Source organism: Clupea harengus, chromosome 25, assembly GCF_900700415.2.
Source record: "Clupea harengus chromosome 25, Ch_v2.0.2, whole genome shotgun sequence".
Lineage (NCBI taxonomy): Eukaryota > Metazoa > Chordata > Actinopteri > Clupeiformes > Clupeidae > Clupea > Clupea harengus.
Window position 1 is genome coordinate 7,528,852 of NC_045176.1, and position 21,839 is coordinate 7,550,690.

General features: G+C 47.2%; 1 protein-coding gene across 2 annotated transcripts; it reads right to left on the reverse strand.

The window, feature by feature from the left end:
* Window positions 1-1,024: 1,024 nt before the first annotated feature.
* Window positions 1,025-21,573, reverse strand: lpin2 (lipin 2). 2 transcript variants are annotated; one of them, XM_031563391.2, is made up of 21 exons: window positions 18,055-18,391; window positions 17,159-18,024; window positions 14,608-14,808; window positions 11,945-12,040; window positions 10,928-11,238; window positions 10,724-10,828; window positions 10,471-10,597; window positions 9,703-10,222; window positions 8,809-8,908; window positions 8,370-8,557; window positions 7,875-7,968; window positions 7,697-7,766; window positions 7,292-7,384; window positions 6,322-6,401; window positions 5,585-5,738; window positions 4,641-4,789; window positions 3,200-3,286; window positions 2,725-2,877; window positions 2,260-2,374; window positions 1,643-1,746; window positions 1,025-1,538 (listed from the first exon to the last, which is right to left on the reverse strand). In XM_031563391.2, exons 2-21 carry the CDS (start codon window positions 17,246-17,248, stop codon window positions 1,391-1,393), a joined length of 2,985 nt encoding a protein of 994 aa, XP_031419251.1. In that variant the 5' UTR covers window positions 17,249-18,024; window positions 18,055-18,391; the 3' UTR covers window positions 1,025-1,390. The 2 variants fall into 2 exon arrangements, with proteins under 2 accessions (XP_031419251.1, XP_012683440.2); XM_012827986.3 differs by lacking the exons at window positions 17,159-18,024; window positions 18,055-18,391 and adding an exon at window positions 21,273-21,573.
* Window positions 21,574-21,839: the final 266 nt, after the last annotated feature.

Sequence of the window (21,839 nt, forward strand, 5' to 3'; positions counted from 1 at the left end):
CTGATGTTATAAATGGGGTAGGAAGGGATCAGTCTGTATTAGTAACACTAGGATCGGGAATTAAACAGCATTGCCTGGACCCGACAGATGGGGTGGGGTGTGTGGGGAGGGGGGGGGGGTAGCGAGCACGTCAGCTCCAGCGTCATGCCAATACTGCACAGTTTGTTCTGTCTTAGTCACACTGCTCAACATACTTCTTCATAATGTTCTAAGTGCAAAAATATCTGTATTTCGTTTCCTTACAACCCTTGTTCAAAGTGCGTTCAGTAAGGCCTTATGAAGCCGCCGCGCTCCGGAGCGAAGGCCATAGAGTGTGCTGGGCCTGCTTCAGTACACCAGAGTCCTCTCTGAGGAGGTTCATCCTGGTTGGGTGTGGAGACGCTGCCGGTTCAGAGCACAAGGCTCCGACAGACACCAGGGGCTGAATGATTACACAGCTGGTCAGTGGGGCCCACACCCAACCAGCACCACCACACACACACACACACACACACACACACACACACACACACACACACACACACACACACTAACCTGGGGCCTTACACTGGAACCAGCACACTGCATTAGAACGGCATCTCCTTCCACACTACACAAAGGCAGCCGATACTGTTTATGCAAATGAATAAATTAAAATAAACAATAATTAAGACATATATGCCAATTTTTTTTTTTCAAAAATATGTTCTGAGAACTCCTTACAAAATACAATTATGTTAATTTTCACTCACTATTCAGCTGCACTGTACACAGGTGAGAACAGATTCACACTGCATTATGAAAATGAACACAAGAAATGGAAATCAAGCCATTGCTGTCAAAAAAGGAAAAGAAAGTCAATACTCTTACAATTACCACTAGCCACACGAACCACCGCTCACACACACTCTAGCTACCTAGCTGCGCTCTCCAGGGCCAGGCAGCGCCTGAGAGGTCTGCGGCAGCCAGGGTCTTTTTTAGCAGCGGAGACGGAATCACACCACACGGGTTCTAGGTGATTGGTTCATTGCTCTGTAACTGAACGCTGAGAGACACCAGTCAGCTGCCAGAACACTACAGGCTCGGCCCAAACGCCCGCTAATGGCGTGGAGGAGCCGTGGCACACCACAACCCGCCGCCAGGGGCCCCTGGGCCTTCACACGGGGGGCCACGGTGCAGCGCTCAGTCTCTTACTGCCTCTTACTGGTGGGTGAGCGAGTGAATGACTGCCGGGTTTTGAGTGGTGGAGCACATATCTCAAGGGTCCACTTAAACGTGCTGTCAGATGAGTGACGTTGTGTTCCCCCTTTTGCTTAGCAGCGACTCCTCTGAGGCTTTGGCTATGGAATGGATGTGGCTCTCTGCTGAGAGCAGCAGGGATTGGGTGTGGTCATGGTAACGCGGCGGCGGCCTATGAGAGCAGTTCTTCGGGGTTGATGTCGGGCAGGGGCTGTCTCCAGAAGCAGAAGGAGCTGAATTCTGGGAAAATGAAGGCGGAGCTTTGTTCTTTGCTCAGCAGGGGGAAAACGTGCTCCACCAGTTCACTCAGCCTGCTGTACCTAAAACAGTGGTGGAGAGAGAGGTGAGCGTTAGCAGGCAGAAGTGCAGTTTGTTGTTACTACAAAGAGCTGTTGTTGTTGTTGTTGTTGTTGTTGTCACTCACGAGGACTTGTTGCCTTTGGTCTGCTCCTGGATGAGTTCACCCTTGGGATTCACGGTGAAGATCCTGCACACCGGCACTCCCACCTCCTTGTAGGCAAAAACATCCTGCCGGGACAAATAACCACGGCGATAAACATAAACCATGGAAACAACACAGCTACAACAACAACACCTCCCTCCCAAAATCAGTGACTACGCAAACACTGAACAGAAACTTTCCCACTGAATGACGTTACTCGGGAGAGAATGCTTTTATGGTTACGAACACAGACACCCACTGATGAGGGAGGCTTCACTCCACCCTGCCACAGTTATGAACTCAGCTGAGCACCGCCTGTCTGTCTGTCTGTCTGCCCGGCCCGCTGGCCCGGTCCCTCTGGCTGCCGTCATTGGCAGTACTAGCAGGCCGCAGGCACTGGTGCTGGTGCTGGTGCTGGGTCAACAGTCTGATCAGGGTGAGGGTTCAGGGGATCACGCCACCCCCCCCCCCCCAGCATCCATCCCTACTGTTAGCCCCAGCCTCTCAGCCAAAAACATACACCTCCTATTGGGAGTGGTGTGCGGACACGACACCCTTCATAAATAGAACAGGTTAAGAACACAGAGGGTCTCACTCACGTTGGTCCTGTTTCCGAAGGCGGCGTAGAAGGGGTGCTTATTGTGCTGAAACAGGTTCTTGATGTCCGTAAGGCATTCGATCTTAAAGATCTCAGGCTTCTTCTCAATCACCTCCCTGCAGGAGCAATGGAAAGGCAGTTAGTTTCCTCAGAGTTCCTCAAGCATTTTTTTTTTTTCAGAACCATTTTGGGTTGAGGCGAGTTGAGGTGTTTGTAAAACTCCTTGAGTGAGCAGAAAGATAATGTCTCTCCTGAGGATAGTGTAGTCAGAATTCTTACAGCAGGATTTTATCTTTTTTTATTTGCCGTCTTTGGAGGGCTGATTTTAAGGCTAAGGCAGGAGCGTGAGGAACTGATCAACAAAAGGACAATCAATTGTATGTGGGGGGGGGTGTTTGTGTGTGTGCGTGTGTGTGTGTGTGTGTGTGTGTGTGTGTGTGTGCTGAGGAGGAAGGGTGGTTCATGCCTGTGGAAGGCTGAGAAGAGGCTGCTGGGGGAGAGCATGAGGGGCCCTCGAGGCAGGATGGTGCCCCCGTCGTTCACCCACTGCAGGTACCCCCGCGTCATGTCCGCCATGCCGATGGCCCGCGCCGAGCAGTACAGGAACTTGTACCCGTTCCTGCAGGGCAGCCGAGAGAGATGGGATACAGAAGATTACGACAAGCGTCTCAGTTCCGCTGGCCAGGTGCCGGCAAAGTCTGGTGTTTACACTGAGAAGGCGAGAAGGGAGCTGGCAGAGGTAAATGAAAATGCTATGTATGCTTTTGGAATCCTGCTAAAAGGTTAGGTGTGCTTTAGGATCTTAGATGATCTGCTGATGCACTAAGCTGTGTATTGATGAAATGCCAGTTAGGACATGTGAGAGAGCACTGTGTGGGTCTGCGTGTGGGTGTGGAGGAGAATAGACTTCTGGCTTTAAAGACTAACTAAGATCAACTCACTCCGCCACAGAATGGTACAGCTTGGCGATGCCCTGGTGAGTCCAGTCTTTTCCCAGCTGTGGCAAGATCTGTCCAAAGACGTCCGACCTGGGAGGAAACACATACAAACACCAAAATGAACTTAACCATGAAGGTAGAAGCACAATTGTAACCGAATCTGATAGCAGTATCAAACCGGCCACAGTAAATCCCTGCCCACACTCCCACCCGAACCGTTATATGTGGAAACCGTGCCGCAGTCTCGAGCACTAAATTAGCAGCCAAAAAGGCGATCGCAAGGATTGTTCGGCAGCATTTTACGGGGATTAAGTGAGGCCAGTCTCCCTCTAATGAGGATCCTTATGCGTGGCAGGGGCCGTTTCATCTTCCCCCGCAGCGCCGGCTAACACAGCATATCTCCTTCCCTTGGCACAATTAAACTGCCTCGTTACACCGACATCTTCCTGGCGACTGCACCCCCCACCCCCACCCACCTTCGGCCCTGTGCGGCCCTCACCGCCGGTCCCACATCACAGCCGTCTCTGCACTGGCACCGCTGCACCGGCTGGCTGGGTCAGACAGATAATAAGCGACCAGTCACTCTGCCTAGCGTTTGATGTCCCTACTGCGAATGGCCACCCAAACCCCAAAAGAAGCGTTTTTCTCCTGTGCTAATGTGACACAGCCAGCTTTGAAGGGAGTGAAAGTTTCTTTAAAAAGAAAAAAGAAAAGAAAAAGTGGGGGAGGAAAGAAAAATAAAGATGAGGCCGTGGTACTAAATTTAAGGACATGGATTCAATTTGGATGCACGTTTCATGTGATTTGGGAGAAACTACTAAGTTTGTGCTGCTCATGCGTCATGGTTGTTTTATTGTTGGTGTTTGCATTTTTACTAATGATTCGTTCTTTGGGCTTGGTTTGCTGTGACGGCTGAATGGGCGTACTGCTATCTAGAGAGCGGATAAATGAATCACTGTGCCTGCTGTTTTTTTGCCACTCCCAAGAATTGTCTGGCTCGAGTTTATAAATACTTGAAGTGTGTCACTTTGACAACACATGCCAATTGCTATACAGTGAGCATCCAAACCCTCCTGCAGCTTTTTCCTAAAATACTTCTGTGGTCACATTTCAAAGCTGGAATGGTGCGATGTGTGGCGTCATCCAGCAATGACACACCCAAATCTGCATCCGACTCTCAAGGAGCTCCTGTTAAGCAGGTCATCTAAGAAAGGTTCTTAAGAGGACAGTGGATAACACTCACAAAAGGGTTCTCACACAGGCAAGTTGTCTAAGTGCTCAAAATTAAGAGCTCATAAAGCGTTGCCCAATTCACTGACTAATACATCCAATTGAAATGAATGTATCCACCAGTCTGCTTCTACCTAATTACAAACACCTGACTACCTAACTATTGACTACAAACCTGACAGCCACAGACAACTGCTGACACAGCGGAACATACTTGGTGATGGTGCCATCGATGTCGGAGATGATGACTTTGTCATCCCAGTTCCACAGGTAGATGGTGCCCTCACAGCGGCATGTGCCCTGGTACTGCGTGGTGATACTGAAGGTCACATCGTTGGGACCCTCCTTCAACTTCAGACTGGCCTGTGGGTTTGTCAACACACACACACACACACACACACACACGTGTATGCAAAGACACACAAACACACACACATGGTCTGTGACTAGTCCTTAAAATCAGTCGTTGTCCTTCACATTAATCATGTCTCTGAAATATGTTGCCAGGAGTCAACTCAATTACCATACCATGCTGAGAGTAAAACCACACTCACAAATGATCAATTAACAGTTACCCATGGGCTGAACATCAGATTTCTACCCCCGTTTTTGGAATATTAATTTCCCCCTTATACTGACGTCGATTCAAATGCTAGTCTCATGCCTTGGTGTGAAACCCAACCCTTTGGCCGTTCATCTTCCCTAGGAACACAGTGTTCCAGCGCCCATCCAACTCATAGGTCATTTAATGAAACTGCGCCAGCCCCATCCAAGACTTATGGTCATGAGGCTCTGGAGGCCGGGGGCCCGCCTCAGTCTCGCAGGCTCTCCAGCCACCAGCGGGGGGCGCTGCTCCCTCATGTGGGACTGTTCATTAAAGTCTTGCCTCTGGCTGCTCTGCATAACGAAACACAACTTATGGAGTGACATTTTCGTCATTAATTCTACTACGGTTCTCTCTGAGTGAGTAGGGCACAGCAATCGGCCTGAGGCTTAAAAAGACCTCGAGCATCTAGGGATTAACAGGAATCAAGGTTACTAGAAGGGGTTAGCGCACAGCCCCCTCAGGCTAGCCTCTACACATGCTTTCAATAGCAACATGAGGGCATTGTTGTGAGTAGAGTGACCTAATGACACGAGACAAAGGAAGGCCCTTACGATCTGCTTGGAGGAGAGGCGGAGGGACTTCTTGTAGGAATGTGCCACGGGGTGTCCCGAGGCGTCTGACTGGGAACTCCGCTCCAGAGAGGCCGCTGCAGTGGCCGTCAGCTCCTTGGCCTCCTCGTCACTGGATGAGTCCCGCTCCTGCGACCTACGGAGGAGACACAAGCCGATGTCACATCATGGCACTCCTGTTCCTTCACTCGCTGTGTACGTATGTGTATGTGTAAGTGTATGTATATGTGATTTATGTATGTATGTCGGTGAGGTGTATATGTGTATAAGCTACTGGATGACCTAAATTTCCCTCGGGATTAATAAAGTATCCATCTATCTATCTATCTGTTATAAAGACGCAACTCGGACATTAGCTGTTCGGTTACACTGTGACAACAACATATCAGCTATTATTATGATCACTTGGCAAGGTGTTGATTTGATATATCACACCTTACAGCCTCTCGATTAATGCAGTAATGATGGCGTTTGTATGAGTAACGCAGACTTCATTACAGACTTCTGAAGGCTTCTAACGACCCGTGTGGAATATTTAGAGTGGTGCTCAAAGGGCTTTACCGCCTCAGTGCACCTGCTTTAAAAAGAAAGTTAGTTCTTCGTGACAAAGCTTTGAGCCCCGGCTCCTGGGGGAAGTGGACAGGCAGCGTTCCAGAATAAACAGCCTTCTTTTAGACTCGTGCAGTCAGGTGACGTGACAGGCAGTGACGCTCACTCACTGTAGGGCTGGGCTATCCTGGGAGGGTCCAACGTCTTCAAGCTGAGAGTCCTTCAATTCCAGCTTGCCTGAGCTCTCCGACTAGACACACGAAGACAGAGAGAGAGAGAGAGAGAGAGAGAGAGAGAGACACAGACAGACAGACAGAGAGAGAGGGACAGACAGAGAGAGAGAGAGAGAGAGAGAGAGAGAGAAAAGGAGTGGGGGGGGGGGGCAAGACAGAGAGAGAGAGACAGTCCAAATGAATACTTGGTGGTTAATTCTTCTTTGTAATTGACCAGACCTTGTCTATTTGCTTTTCCTTTGCTGCAGGGGAAAGCGCTGACCGAGGCCCATCCATGGCTCAGCCGCCGTGACAACACCGGCTTTAATTACCGCTCATTAAGGGACGGGCAGTGAGAGATTGAGCACTTATTAGGGCCCTAATGATGTGTCCGCATCCTCACGTCGGAATTGCCTTGACACATGACGCTGATGAAGGGCCCCCCGGGAGAGGAGCCGCGGCGCTCTGCGCGTCCCTGTCAGCTAGCGCTCGTGGGGCTGCTCGTGAAACACTGCCGCTCCCCTCCCCTCCATCACTGCCTCATTACACAACCGCAGGTGGGGGGAGAGGAATGAGCCTGGTATATGACGTGCGATGCGGACAAGCGGGAGGACTGTAGAACATCTGTGTGTGTGTGTGTGTGTGTGTGTGTGTGTGTGTGAGACAGGCAGCATCCTCTCCCCCTCCAAAGGTAGAAATCCTTTACATTGATTCCAGTCGATTGTGCAAATGCTTCCTCCGTGATGAAAAATGCAAGAGAAAGAGACACCAAGGCTCACTTAAGCCAAAGCCAAACAGGGCAATCAATGCGAGCAAAGCATTCCTGGAACACAGAGTGGGTGTTGAAGAGGTGTGGTGAAGCTCCTGCGAGCAGATATGGATTTCTTTCCATCGAGCTATTTTAATTCGGCGTGTGGACTCCTCTCACCGTTTTGATGGTGCTGTCGGCTCGCTTGCGCCAGAACCACCAGCGACCAGACTTCTTTGGCATCCTCTCCTTCACCCAAGCCTCCTCTGTGGCCTACGGCACGCAACAACAAAAATCAAAGTTACACAAGATAGATGCAACAGTAAAAAGACATTGACATTCGGCTAAGGAAATAGTAGTGCAATGTTTTCATTCTGAGGCGCAATCTCTCTCTCTCTCTCTCTCTCTCTCTCTCTCTCTCTCTCTCTCTCTCTCTCTCTCTCTCTCTCTCTCTCTCTCTCTCTCTCTCTCTCTCTCTCTCTCTCTCTCTCTCTCTCTCTCTCTCTCTCTCTCTCTCTCTCTCTCTCTCATGTTTATTTCCAGTGAGATGCTGTAGTTGTTATCAGACTGTATATGTTTGACTACCTTGGGCAGCGTTTTCTGAAAAGCCTGCAAACTCAGAATCAAGGGAGCAGCTAAAGTCCAGTTGTAGTATCTGAAAGACATTAAAAAAAATGATCAAATGTTAAATGATCAAATGTTATAACATTTCTGTAGATACCACTGTTGATTTTCGCTATTAAAAAAATTATAAGATGCTTACCTGTTAGCAATTTTTACAACCAGGTTTGGATTGTCTATTATGGCAGGATTTTCTGCAAATTCACTGTAGGTGATAATATGCTCCATAAACTTTTCTAGAAACATAAGGTAAAGAGAGGTAAAAAAAAAAAAAAACAAGCTGTAAGTAATATCCTTCAAGCATTTCTGAAGACTACTTCCATAACTTTCCTGGGAGTCCCTTTGAATACAAGTGTAAATGCTTTCAAAACAAAATGAATTATTATCTTATTATATATTATTATCTGACCCTACAAAATGCTAACTGGGGCGGATCGAAGCCCAAACCATTCCCACGGCACCTTAATGTACACATGGCCTACAACACAGACAGGTTGCCATTTAAACAGATTATCTGCTTGCCTCCTTGTTTGTTGGCTTAGTTGATTAAATACAAACACACACACAAAAAGAACAAGAAGAAGCTGTTAGCGGCTTCCCACAGCTGGCTCCTAGGCCCTAAGGCCCAGTGCTTTACCTTTGGATATCTCTGCGTTCTCGCTGAGCCCCCCGCACAGGGACAGGGTGACATCGGGCAAATCGCCGGCTGAGTCAGAGAGGCACTCGGTGCCACTGTCAGCCGCCGCGCTGCCCACCGACTGGGGCGACTGGGAACCGGAGCACATCTCGGAGTCAATCCAGTGCTTAGAGCCTGGGTCTGACTCACTGTAAACAGACACACACACACACACACAGACACAGACACACACACACACATACATTTCAGTTAAAATAAACCAGTAAAACATCATGAAAGGTGAATGAATAGCACGGTAGATATATTTCTCAAAACCAAATGACATCAGAGTTTCAGCCCCTCTTACTGTTTACCTAAAGCTCTTAACAGCCATTAATGTATCAATACCAAAGGTTATTGAAGACATTCCCTAACTAATCAATCGTTTTCAGGCACTGACCTCTTGGGAAAGTAGCGAGCAACAGCATCTGCATCAAGTACATTCAAGTCGTCCAGGTAGATATCTTCAGGTCCCTGGTGTTGACTCCTCTTTGGGACTCCTGTTCGAAGAGAAACAGAAAACGAAATACTGCAATGAGTGCACTATACAAGGACTTCAGGGACTGTATTCACAAAGCATTTGATCCTGCCACATGGAGTACATAAGTACATAAGTCGCACTAAAGGTTCCTGGCTAAAGGTTTTCTGAGAGCAAAGGTTTTTTTCTGAGACCAACTTTTACTAAGAAAAAGCAAGAACTCTGACGTCAAGCCTCAAGCACGAGCTTGCTTTCAAAGACCTCAGTGATTGGTTGTTGAGTGACAGGTCTGTGCTGGTGAGCAGGCATGCACTACATAGCCTACGGCAAAGAAGAGAAATTAATAAATATGACATGCTACCCGTAGACAGAGTATCTGCTCACAGTTTGATGGATCTGTACGATGACATGTTTGTGTAGACAGGAACATTACATTTAATTCAATTTCAGCACTGAATGGGTTGTTTTGGTTGGTTGGTGACATTTCATCCCTTACAAGCTCTATAATTATTCCCTTGTGATGGAGGAGGCATCTTTTCAGTAATTCTACATCTCCACTCCACTGCAACATGGAATGATAGAAATGGCCTTTTTGTTGGTGTTGGTGTTTGTGAGTTAGGGCTTCTCTCAACTACCTCGTAGTTCTCCCAGACTTAGGTGCTACTTCTAGTGCTAAGGGCATTGATGATTTACTCTTAGTACAAAAGATTAATCCCAAAATTAGGAATGACATCCCCATCCCCATGCCCATGCGTTTCTTATAAATTGGCAAGTTAGGAGCTAGTTTTAGCCTTAAGATGCTTTGAGAAGGCACACCTTTTTTCTTGGAAGGTGAGTCAGTCTTGGAGGTGTCGGCCATGTCCCCGGCCATTTGGGCAGCGGCGGCGGCAGCAGCTTGAGCATCTGTGGGGGTGGAGGTGCTCATGTCGTGCTCAGAGACCTCCTCAAGCTCCGCGGGGGTCATGGCGTTGTCGGGGGTCAGGGCGTTGTCGGGGGTCAGGGCGCTGTCGGGGGCCAGGGCGCTGTCGGGGGCCAGGGCGCTGTCGGGGGCCAGGGAGCTGTCGGGGGCCAGGGAGCTGTCGGGGGTCAGGGCGCTGTCGGGCGCCACGGTGACCACAGGAGCCACGGTGACCACGGGGGCCACAGGTGTGCGGGGCTGGGGCTTGACGATGGCACACACCGGGGCCTGGTCCTCCTGCCTGCCACCCCTGGCACCATCCTGCTCCTCAGCCTCGGTGTCCATGGCCTCTGAGCTCAGGATGACCCGGAAGTGCGTGTTCTCCGAGGGCGTGATGGTGACCATTTTGGGCAGCTCGGTTTTCTCCTTTTTGGGAGCCTGGAGAAAAAGCTGCTGTGATGAGTGACTTATCAATGTGTACAGACACGCACTTAAGCTGTAAGACTGACAATTCTTTTAACTCTAAAATCTCAATGTCATGTTTCACTTCAACAGTGAATGATCTACTACACAACACATGTACAGATTTAATGTGAGGTCAAACTATGAAAACTGAACCCCCTTCATGCCACTATGTGAATGGGCAAGCACGTCTGTGTGGGTGCGGGGCACGGATCGGTCCTCACCCGTGTTGGTTCGGGTAACTCCCCCCAGGTCCACTGCATGTGCGACTCCGCTCTGAGCATGCTCTCTGAGGCCCGCACCATCAGCTCCGAGTCACTCTTCGGAGAGAAGGCCTGGGATAGGCCATGACTGAACACATAACAAACCAAAACCACCAGATCAGCAGGAGAAATGTGAAAGTGAGATATGGTAAGGGGATTCTTTTTTTTTTAGATCAAGAGATGTTCTTGGTCTTGGTATTTAGAGAGCAAATACCTGTCTGAGGTAGTCCAATCTCCGTCGGAATAGGGGTAGTTGTCCAAAGAATGGTGTGCAGGGTATTTTTGCTCCACCTCACGTATAACGCTAATTGAAGAAGACCTGCACGACAGGACAACAATTAGACAACCATTAAGGATTAGGTGGACATTCTGCAAATACAAACATCATCCAGCAGCAGCAGCGGTGTCCCCCGCTCACCTGGCGCTGTGGGCTGCGAGGGTCTCCTCGTCGGAGCTCAGGTCCATCTCAAAGATCTCCTCACTGGGCTGGACGTTGGCAACGGAGGCCGGCGGGGTCAGCTCCTCGCGCCTGGGGTCACCCTTGTGCTTCTTCCTCCTCTTCCTCTTCTTCTTCACCGAGACGGTGCTGCTGACAGGAGCCTCCGGGGGGTCGTCCACCTCCTCGGGATCGTCCTCCATGCCCGGGGGCAACATGCGGCCTTCGCCCATCCAGAACATGAGCCCCTCGGTGGGGATGGGCGAGGTGGCCAGGTGGGCCGGAATGACTTCCTATAGAGGGGAAACACGACTGCGTTCAATTACACTCTTTCAGTACAGTACAGTACAACGACTCACAATGGTTCTCACTGCACTGAATGCACAAAAACAAGAAAAAAGTAAAGGAAGGAAATCTTAAAAAGAACCAAAATCACAGATTTTTGTCCAAACAGTTGAAATCTCATGGGCCTGTTCATTTAATGTTGTCATTGGCTGATTAATTGGGAGTAAGCACTTGCTAGTTTCACTCAGAACTACACATCGGTAGTATAATATCGGTAGTATAATATATATAGATTATTATTTTTATTTAATTTTTTTTTCAGTTAAGCCTGAAACGAATACCCGGAGGAGGCAAAGTAATTACTGTGAGTCATAATGAAGGTAGTTCAAAAGAATGGAATGCATTAAAGTTCAGTCGTGCCTTTGAGTGTGGTCACAAGCTACCTTAAGGAGCAATCTCTGCGCTCGTTGCCAAGTGTAATTGAATCAAGCTCATAGATCTCACAGGCATCTGATCATTGAAAACAACATGGGAGTCCATTTCACAGGCTCCTCATACATCTGAGCATAACCCTTTCCAGATCAGTGCTTAGGGAGACTGACATGAGGCAATGAGAGGGAGCGGATTCACTGATTGGCATTCAGTACTTGGCTAATAGCCTGCTGTGATGGATGCTTCGTGAGCAATAACAGATGTAGCGGTGTTAGTGCTCACGTTCCGCTCCTCCGTTTCCTGCACGAAGAAGGCCTCCCCGTTGTCGCCCAGCTTCATGTGCAACTCCACCGGCTCGCCATTGACCTCGATGTCGATCTGTGAAAACACGCGTGGGTGAAAAAACAGCTTTAAAATCAGGACCCATATTGGCAGCCTTAAATAAAACCACATGGCAGCGAGATAGTTATTTTCACCCGGCCTCCTCCTGATTATCACGCTTTCTGACCTTTATCCAAGGGAACCTCGAGAAAAGCTTTCAGGTGAAGCCGGGCCCCCCCATGGTTCCTTTGCACGCTGCCTGAGGTTGTATCTCCAGACAGGCCCGGCCCTCTTAGCGGGCCCCAAACCCAATTAGCCGACGAGACGCCTGCTGCGCGGCAGCCTGCTAACTGGGCTCCGCGGAGGGCTGTGTTATTTAGCGATACCGATACTGCCGCCGCATCGGGCTGCGGTGTGTGTGTGGGGCCTCGGGCGTTTGCATGGAGCTCATTTCATGCGGGAGGCCCCCCGAGGAAGCGAGAGGCGTCTGCTCGCACTGCTGAAGGGAGTGCCGGCAAGCTACCGTCTTAAACGACACACATTCAACACCATCCCTCAGTCTCTCTCATGTACTTTTTTCACCTCCCATCCAGTGAAAAAAAAAACTCTTACATTCAAACACATCCTGTACTCTTTTCGCTCTTCTCCTTCTCCCCTCTCCAAGCTGGCAGCTTGTTTGGTTAATTTGCTAGGTTGCTCAGTGATTTATGTTGGGAGAGAGCGGTGGGCTAGAATCTTAATGACAGGAGCGAGGATCAGGGGGTGAACCTCCTGCGCTGCTCTCCAGCATACAGAGCGGCCCCGGAGCCCGACACGCTCCCCGGCCGCGTGCATAAGCAGGGGTAGACTGTGCCAGCCCTGCTCACCGACAACATACATTACTCCTCGAAAACAGTCTGCTTCATGTCACGTTCACAGGGCACGCACACTTGTTTGAAAAGATTACCCACGGAACAGAGGGTGCATGGGGGGGGGGGGGGGGGGGGGGGGGTGGTAGTTGTACAACAGCAGGGCAGCTTGTTGAGAGTCACTCACATATAATTAGGTTGAACACACTACAAAACAGCCTTTGCCAAGGCGCAGAGGAGTCGTGTCCACTTGACAAGCTCAACACGAGCTGCGGGCAGTCCTTCGAGCCTGTGAGCCGTACCCAACACACCTTTAGTGCTGTGTTTGTTCAAGTTTCTGTCTTCGTTATGGATTGCTGTGGCCCACGAGACAAAGAAGAAAAAGGATGTCTCAACGCCCACAGGTATGCAGAAGTCTACGCGCAAGAAGAGTTACAAAGGATTCAGACATCCCCTCATCTCACAGGCAACCTTGATAAGACAATCCCTCCCACCTCCTTTTTAACGCCGGGCTTGACTCTGAGAAACCTGTTGCCATAGCGACTGCGCCTCTTTTCTCTCCTCTCTACACCTCTCAACAATCCTCTCCTCTGCACAGATGGTAGAAAAAGCACACCCTTCCCCCCGCCGCAAATGTTGTCCCTGCGTTAAGGCTCTCTGCTGCTGTGGCAGTCGCCCACACAGTAGAGTGTTGAACAACACTAAGGTCATTGTGAAATGTGACCAGCATTATTTTGGTGACAATTAAGCCCAAAAGCTACAGCCACAGCACTCCTTCTGCTGTGGGCGTAAGCCACCGAGTCGTTGATCAGAGCCAATGGGGCTTTCTCTGCTAATGAGAACAACACACAGTGCTGGGATTTTGTTTTTCCTGAATAAACAACATTCAGTCAGTGGGGTAAGGGGCAGCCCTCACTAACTAGGGGATGCGGGGCCACAGAGCCAACTGATAAAGGTCATTCATTTCGCAAGCCAGCACCGTGCCAAGATGAGCTCACACACACACACACGCCATGTGACTCTATAAAAAACTGATTGTTTATGCTCAGCTGTGAACATTCTTTCAGTGGAGTTTTCTCATGGAGAGATGGCGAGAACTAACACCAACTCAGAGATGTTTACAAGATAAGGGCTAACATAATGTACAGTCAATCAGCCTTTGCTTCTTAAAAGGAATGCACTGTTAATCCAAGGGGATGGATAAATTAGACCTATAAAAATTTAAATTGTGATCCCACCAGGATCTTGCCAGTGATTGCTGTGATTGTTGAGGTCTAAAGTGGGATTTGCTGCAGGGATTTTCATAAATTGAATTGAATTGAATTGTTTTTGACAATAGACTGTCAATTCAAGTGGGAACTGTATCAAGCTGCAGAAATTCACAAAACAACAGCGGATAATAACAAAGTTAGTTCCATCATGCCTTTTCCAAAACTTTCAATGAATTTACTGAATATCATGAGTTTTACAGGCCTGGAAAACTTCCATGACTTTTACAGACCGTTTCATGACTGTATGAACCCTGTTTAAAAGCCCAAAAAGTTATAAATTATGCATAAACGTGAGACAATGACTTTGTCTCAAATCACACCTCAGATTGCAGACTCAAATTTCCTTCACATAAAACTGGCCTCCTTAACAGGCCTCATTCTCACCTTACCACTCTAATAAACACTGGTGTCTGTTTACATTCACCCTGTCACCCAAAGCCTGCCCCCCTCACGGTGTCAATCTCACAGCCCGTCTGGAGGCACCGCGCTCCCCTCTGGCACTCACCACTTTCTCCTTGGAGCGCAGCACACCCAGCTTTCCAAAGCGCACGTGGAAGGGCGAGCACTGGTAGGTGCCATCCCTCTGCCGCACCACCACCACGTCGATGCAGCCAGAGAGGGTGGCCTGGTTGATGCCCTTGTACAGCTCCTTCACCGTCACCAGCACCTGGCCTGCCAGCTGGCCCACATAGTTCATGGTGTCCGCCTGAGAACAAAGGATTAAAAAAGCATTAGCCATCATGGTATCTTATGGTAATCTCAAAAAGTTCCTTCTCTAGTGAATATGTAATTATTCCTCATTTCCTATTGCTCCATCCTCCCAGTCATATCTTTGCTTCTCACTTCTGAGTCAGCCAAACGAGGCCCTTGTTAGCCACTCATACAGCACTGCTGTGTCTCTTTCACACAAATTCAGTTTTGGCTTGCACTGGCCACCTGCTCCCTGAAGCCCCTTATCTCACTCTGCAGACACAGACCGACCGCTGTGCAGCAGAGAGGTGGACGCTACGTAAGAGCAGAGGCCGATCCGGGAGGCAAGGGAACAGGCGTAAGGACAGACACTCAAGAGCAGAGGCCGATCCAGGAGGCATGGGAACAGGCCTAAGGACAGAGACACTCAGGAACCCTGCTAGCCTGTCCTCTGGCTGCCCCACACATCCTGTTTACATGCTGACCTTGAGTTCATTTACCAACCACAACAACTGCTGGAAAAAAAGTTAACTCTGGGGCAAAGGTGCCATGTGCTGTTTTTGTACTCTTGGAGATGAACTTCCACTTTGGCCCCAACCTATGATAAACAACTTAGCACAAATGACAGCACAAGGATTGGACATACAAGGCAACAGGAAAAAAAAGTTTTGAGTGTTGCAAACTTAGTACACAGCCGGTCACGAAATAGGGATTTGAAACGACACTTTGTGACCTCTGGGCGCTCACAGCATGGGGAATTTGGTTGTTTTGGTTTAACACGCCAATACTGGCCATCTGACTCAAACCAGAATTGATTTCAACAAAATGAAATCTCAAAGCCACAGAATGTACAGTGAAGCCCTGCGGGATATATGAGCATCTTGCAGAGCCTCACAGCGAGTGTGAACATACAACCGAATATCATCTTGCTCAATACTGTGCCATTTTGGAACACACAAACGAATATCATCTTGTTCAATATAGTGCCATTTGGGAACATACAAACGAATATCATCTTGTTCAATATAGTGCCATTTGGGAAATCTAATAACTGTTGTCCTGGCTAACGTCCTCAGACAGGACAGGAATCCACACAGAGACACTCGTCAGATATCTGAACAGTCAGAAAGGCAATAAAGGGCTCAGGCCTGGAAGGCCCTCATTGATGTAAGCTAACCTCGAAGCACGAAGGCCCTCATAGACATAAGCTAAACCAAACTAGTCTAAACCTAAACACTGAGTGGATTTCTTCAAGCAGCTGCACACACTAATACATACTGCTTTAATGCTGCTCCAGTGTTTTAAATGCGAGGTGCAATCTGACAGAGAAAATAATAATTAGCCTATGTGACATGAGCGAAGAGAAAAGCGTTTTAATCATAAGCTTATGTTACTCAATTGCAGCAGCCCCTTACAAACAACCTAAAGAAGCTGTACATAGATACAGTAATAACGGATGTAATCATTTCTGTGGTGCAATGTTGACTGGATATACTGTAGCCCATGATTGATTATGTTTACATTTTCCATCACCCAAACCAACAGAAGATTCCACTAAAGTCTTAAATTTGTGCTTTGTTTTTTTAATCAAACGAGCAGTTTCTCAAGTAAAAAGCGAACCGGTTTTAGCGTTCGAACCTAACCTTTCTGGACCGATTTACAAAAAATAGGGCCCATATCGGAAAATCCTAAAGTTTCCTTTTAACTGACATGTTGAATGTTGTTTCATGAACAAATTACTCAACTCATATATTTTTTTCTTTCATTAATCATAAAAATCTCAGGGGGTTGTATTACGGCTCAAAAGTAGTACTCACCTTTGAGAGGGATTGGGCACCCATTGTTACTGTTTGTGCTTTTTAAGTAATTGTGCTGTAATTATGCTCAGAAATGGTTTTGTTTCCTCGTAAATCCACAAATGGCTAACCTGGCATGGAGCCCACAGGTAAGGATGACTCACAAGACTGTTCTTAAGGGCCTCATAAAATGCTCCATCCTCAAGCAAGCAGACTTTGAACCACGGACCACACCTGATTATGAAAGCGGCCACCGCCTATAGGCTAAGGCTTGGAACCAAAGAGCACACCTTATCATTGTTACATGATAAAGGTTTATGATGTAAACGACATCACATGGCAAAAAAGGAATTCCATTCATAAAATAATTGAAAAAGAACATGCCATGCTTCTGTGATCCATACACAAACCTCAAAACAAGACACCTCATTAAATTTGGAAAGTGGCATGATGGGTTGCACTGGTGCTGATGTGAAACGTGCATTAATGAGACCAGGTTCGATGCTGCTCTTAGGAAGGAGTATCCTGGAATCCTTTGAACACTTTTCAAAGGCCATTCCTCTCACTCACCAAGGACCAGGAGGGCCTGAGGAATGGAGACTCATCCTGCTCGCTCGTGTCTTCCTCAGTCTGGCTGTCCAGAGAGTGTAATCTCTTCATCTCCACCTCTCGGTATCCAACTCAGTCCACAGTAATCTGCCTCTCACCAGCAGCCCATCTTTCTCCGTCATCCTCATCTCAATCTCAATCTCAAACAGTTGACTCCTCCCTTCCTGATCTTCAACTGACCCTCAACAGGTAGCCTAGGTATTGACAATAACAACTGATCACAGCGTGGAACCTCTTGACACTTAAATAACACTGTCCAATGTGCTACTCGTTTACTGTCCTTTGAGGTAATGGGTTCAAACAACATATCACCCCTCAACAAACTGCGCACAAGAGGCCACCTTGAGTTCAACCAATGAGGCAGCAGCATATGGACGGAGTCTCTGGAGCTGATAAGGAGGCCGTTTCCTGTAAAGGGTCTCCAGCGTTTTCACTTGATAAGGGGGTTGAGTCTGGAAATGAGCCAGTCCAGCATGCTGTTACATGTGACAAACTGTTCCTCTTGGCACATCACAGATGATGTACACTGCCAACGGTAGTTAATGATTTTACTGAGAGAACTCCCATGCCTCTGTGCTCAAGAGTAAACCAGACCGCTGCCAACAGTAGATGAACTCGTACTGAGTCATACCCATTCAAATGAGATGAGCCTGATGATGTTTGGCTACAAATTGTGGGATACAACGGGTGCTTTTTCACATGAGCTGAAACCTAAGGCTTGAAATACTTTCAGCTTTTTGCTTGCCAGCACTCTGTCCCTCCTGGGGCATTCAAACAGGCCACCATGTGGAGAAAAAGTGCCAAAATAAACTTCGTAACACTCAAACCTACTAAAATAAACTTCGTAACACTCAAACCTACTAAAATGTGTCGTTACAGGTCACGTTTGTTCACATGTAGAGCCCATGTGAATGCTTTAAAGGTGATCCATTGGTTTCGTTTTACAGATAAGCAGAGCCGTTAACATTTAAACATCAGATTTATTTTCAGCCCAGCCCAGTCTCCCTACCCTGTTGCCTTCTGATAGGTGAAAATCACATCAATGTTTTGTTTGACTAGCTGTCTGGTAGTGACATAAAATGCTGCACGTGTACCCAAAGCACACCTTATCAGCTTAGTTCTTTACGCACAACAATCATCAAAACATTTTCAAGGCTGATGTTTCTGTACAGGTCTTATACTAAGAACTGCTGGATATTGATTAACCTTCTGCCAACATCAGCCTGCCTTTTTTTTCAGATATGTGTAACATTAGCCCACAAAAGGAAACATTTGGTTTCGTCTGAAAATAAACCAACCGGTTTAGTTTCCAGGCGAGTACTTCTTTCTTTGGCATAATGGCAGTTGCTTGGTTAAAATTGAGCCTGAATCCTTGCTAACGTTAATGCCACCTGTTTCTAATTCTGTGTGGGCTAGCTTGCCAGCTTGTTAGTTCTCCAGATAACAAAGTAATTTAACCATGGAATGTATTGTTTTATCGAGTTCATACCACTTGTCATATTGAGAGAATACGTTTATTTTGTCAATTAATTTGCCTAAAAACATTCACTGTGCCATTGTGCCATTTACTATCCTTGTTATAGCTACTATTTGAACTTTCCAGATTAAACATTTCAACCGGATCTCCTTCATGTCTTGATATACACTATGACAAGAACTGAATGACATAACCAATCACAAAAGAAATAGTATCTTTGATGCTATTCGGCACGTGTGGAGGCGGACCCAGCATGGTTTGACCTGCTCAGAAGAGGGCCCAAAGCAAGCGGGGCACATTTTGGCGCCGTTCTTGTAATGGAAATGCAAATGACGTTTGCACAGCCCAGCTCGGCAGGAGCAAAGTTTCCACTTATAATAGGTGAGGGACAGGAGATCCGCCCCACATCAGCAGAGACTTTGCCAGGTGCCAAACCCTGATGATTCATGTATGCAACTACCGCAGTGTTGTCTTTGTACACCAGCACATGAGTGCCCCTCAGATATGACCATGAGAGAAGCACCATATACAACTTGAATACGTACATGTGAAACTGACTCTAGGCTGTTGACCATGTGGGTTACTCTGTTGACTGTTCGTCCCCTTGTCGACCCAACCTGCTAATGATGAGTCCATTTTTACAACCTTGCACATTACAAGCAAGCCCATCCCCACCTGTAGTGAGGAAATCAAAGTACTTGTGTGAGGGTGCAAAGTACTCGTCTCTGAAAGCCCCTCATGCGCAGCATGCCAAGGGGAATCGTACCACCAAGGCCATGAGACCGAGGAGGGGAAGACAAGTCACATAAACAAACTTTGCGGGGCCTTCGGAAAAGAGACAGACAGGAAACAAAGGTCTGGACTCTTTCCTCTGTCAGGTAAGCTCTGTAGGGGATTCTGTAGGGGACAGGGAGTCCTACAGACAAGCGGCTAGCACAAGGCAGAAGGGAAGGGACTGATATTCGTACGTCACCCCTTCAGAAAGAAAACCATACAGACACAATTTTGTCATGCCGTAGGGTTAGCCAACCTGCTTTAGCATGTTGAAGAAAAGCAGTTACTACGATGCCCCAGAGGAGTGTAGACTCCGAAAGTCGTAATTACATGAAGTTCTGGTAAGTAAGCTAATATAGAAAATCAGCGACGACGATGGGCAGTGGGTTATATAGCTTTGACAATGGCGGAGTTCGGCTCCTCCCCTGCCCAGTCGTTGCCTGCCTCAAGGCTTGATTGTAAGTGTGTCAGCGACTATTCTAGTTCCCCTGTGCGAGCTGTGGCTCACAAAGTAACAGAAAGAGAACTCCTCCATCCTGGTCAAAAAGGCGAGACACATCATGAAGGATGCCTCCCACCCTAACCATGGACTTTTCACACTTCTCTTATTTGGAGGCGCTACAGGGGCCTCCACTTCTGTGCTTCTGAGCTTCTTTCCTGAGGCTGGGACCCTGCTAAACTCCACACCACCACCCTAATAGCATCATTGCACTCATTTCTGCACTGTACTTTAACAAATGTGTTAGTTGCACTATTCCACCTACACTGTACATATAACCAACTGTACATACAACTGTACAAAACCTATGTTGTTTATACTCTGCATACATCAAATACATGCTATGTACATACAACCTTTCATCTGCTCTCTATTCTGTAACTCTGTCCCCTTCACATCTGTATATTTAAAATATTTACATATATGATATTTGTTTATTGTAACTCTCCACTGTCCATCACTGTACATATTGTAAGATACAGGCTAGTACATCACTTATGCTGTAGTAACGTTACTTACTTACTAAATAATATTTCTGCACTTCTGGTTAGATGCTAAGTGCATTTAATTGGCATTGGCTTCATCTAAACAGCCAGCTCACAGTCGAGCTCTGGCTAACTTGGCTAGCATTAGTTTCTCAAGCGAATGGTTTAACAGTTGTTCACTAACGTCCACTAACGTTCGTGGCGTTTGTCTTTATACACGTAAAGCATGGTCAGCCTACTATGAACATTGCTGTTGCTAATTAGCTGGGTAATTATCGCGTAATAGCACCAAATGACACCTACGAGGATGCACTGCTAATGTTAGGCCAATGATCAGTAGCCTATGTAGCTAACTATTTGCTTGCTGGCTAAGCAGCATATGCTACAGGCTAGCCAACCTCAGCTAGCCTACTGAACTAGCATTAGGATGTGTTTCAGATTCAGAAACAAACTCACCCGCTAAGAGCAACAACATGATTTACAATCACAACGTCACAAAACAACCGACTTACATAATCATTTAGATAACATAGGATATGTTAGCTATGTAAGTAGCAACTGCAATGTTCCCCACGCTAACTCAATTCCATTATACTACGGTTAGTTTATTATGGAGCAGCATCCAGCTGTCGTTGGCTAAGAAGCCGGTGAAACATCAGTGATGGTAAATTCATTTACCTGGGTCTGACAGTTGAAAAATAAATGTAAACAAACCTAAATCAACTAGATACATGCGAGCAGTCAACTTTATACAACTAATGTTAGTTGTAGACATAGACTTATAAGGAAAGGACTCCTGGCTTACTCGTTTAAGTTAGCCATCGTGGCTATCGTGTTTACCTTATATCTGGTTAGCTCCGTGTCAAGATGACGAAAACGTTGTTGTGGTGTCTTCTTTCCTGCTCCGCTATCCCAGTCTTTTCTCAATTACTCGTCATTTTTGAACAACCACTGTTCTCTCTCGCGAATTTCGTAACCGACTTTCTGACCCTACCATTGGGTGGTAAATAACCCTTCAAGATTAAATACAATGTCTAGCCAAGTCTGTGACACCCTTTCACCGAGACCATGACCGGTCAGTCAGAGGCAAACTCACTGTGAATGAGAAATTCCTCACGTGATCCAAAGTCACTTCTGGTTCTGTTATTTCTGTAGGCTGTCGGCCTAGAAGTTTCCATAGTTTCACTTTAAATGTTGTGAAGGGTGTGGTGGTGGTGGTGGTCTTTTGTTGTTGTTGTAATAATCATGATAATAATTAGGCGTACCGAATATGACCACCGCATTGAGATTGAGAGAATGAGCAAGAACTGAGTTTAAAATTGAGACTAAAAAGTTTGTTGTATATCTTATTGAGTGAAAATTTTAAGAATGAACGGTATAGTAAGCGGATGTGGTGGCTGAACGCTG

What these genes read in the sequence shown, in the direction of transcription:
- lpin2 (XM_031563391.2), bottom strand. Translation starts at nt 17,248, where the DNA reads ATGAAGAGATTACACTCTCTGGACAGCCAGACTGAGGAAGACACGAGC. An exon ending in AGTTACCCGAACCAACACGG is followed by an intron (nt 10,223 to 10,470) that starts GTGAGGACCGAT and finishes CTTTTTCTCCAG; the next exon opens with GCTCCCAAAAAGGAGAAAAC. An exon ending in CAGGATAGCCCAGCCCTACA is followed by an intron (nt 5,739 to 6,321) that starts GTGAGTGAGCGT and finishes TCTCCTCCGTAG; the next exon opens with GTCGCAGGAGCGGGACTCAT.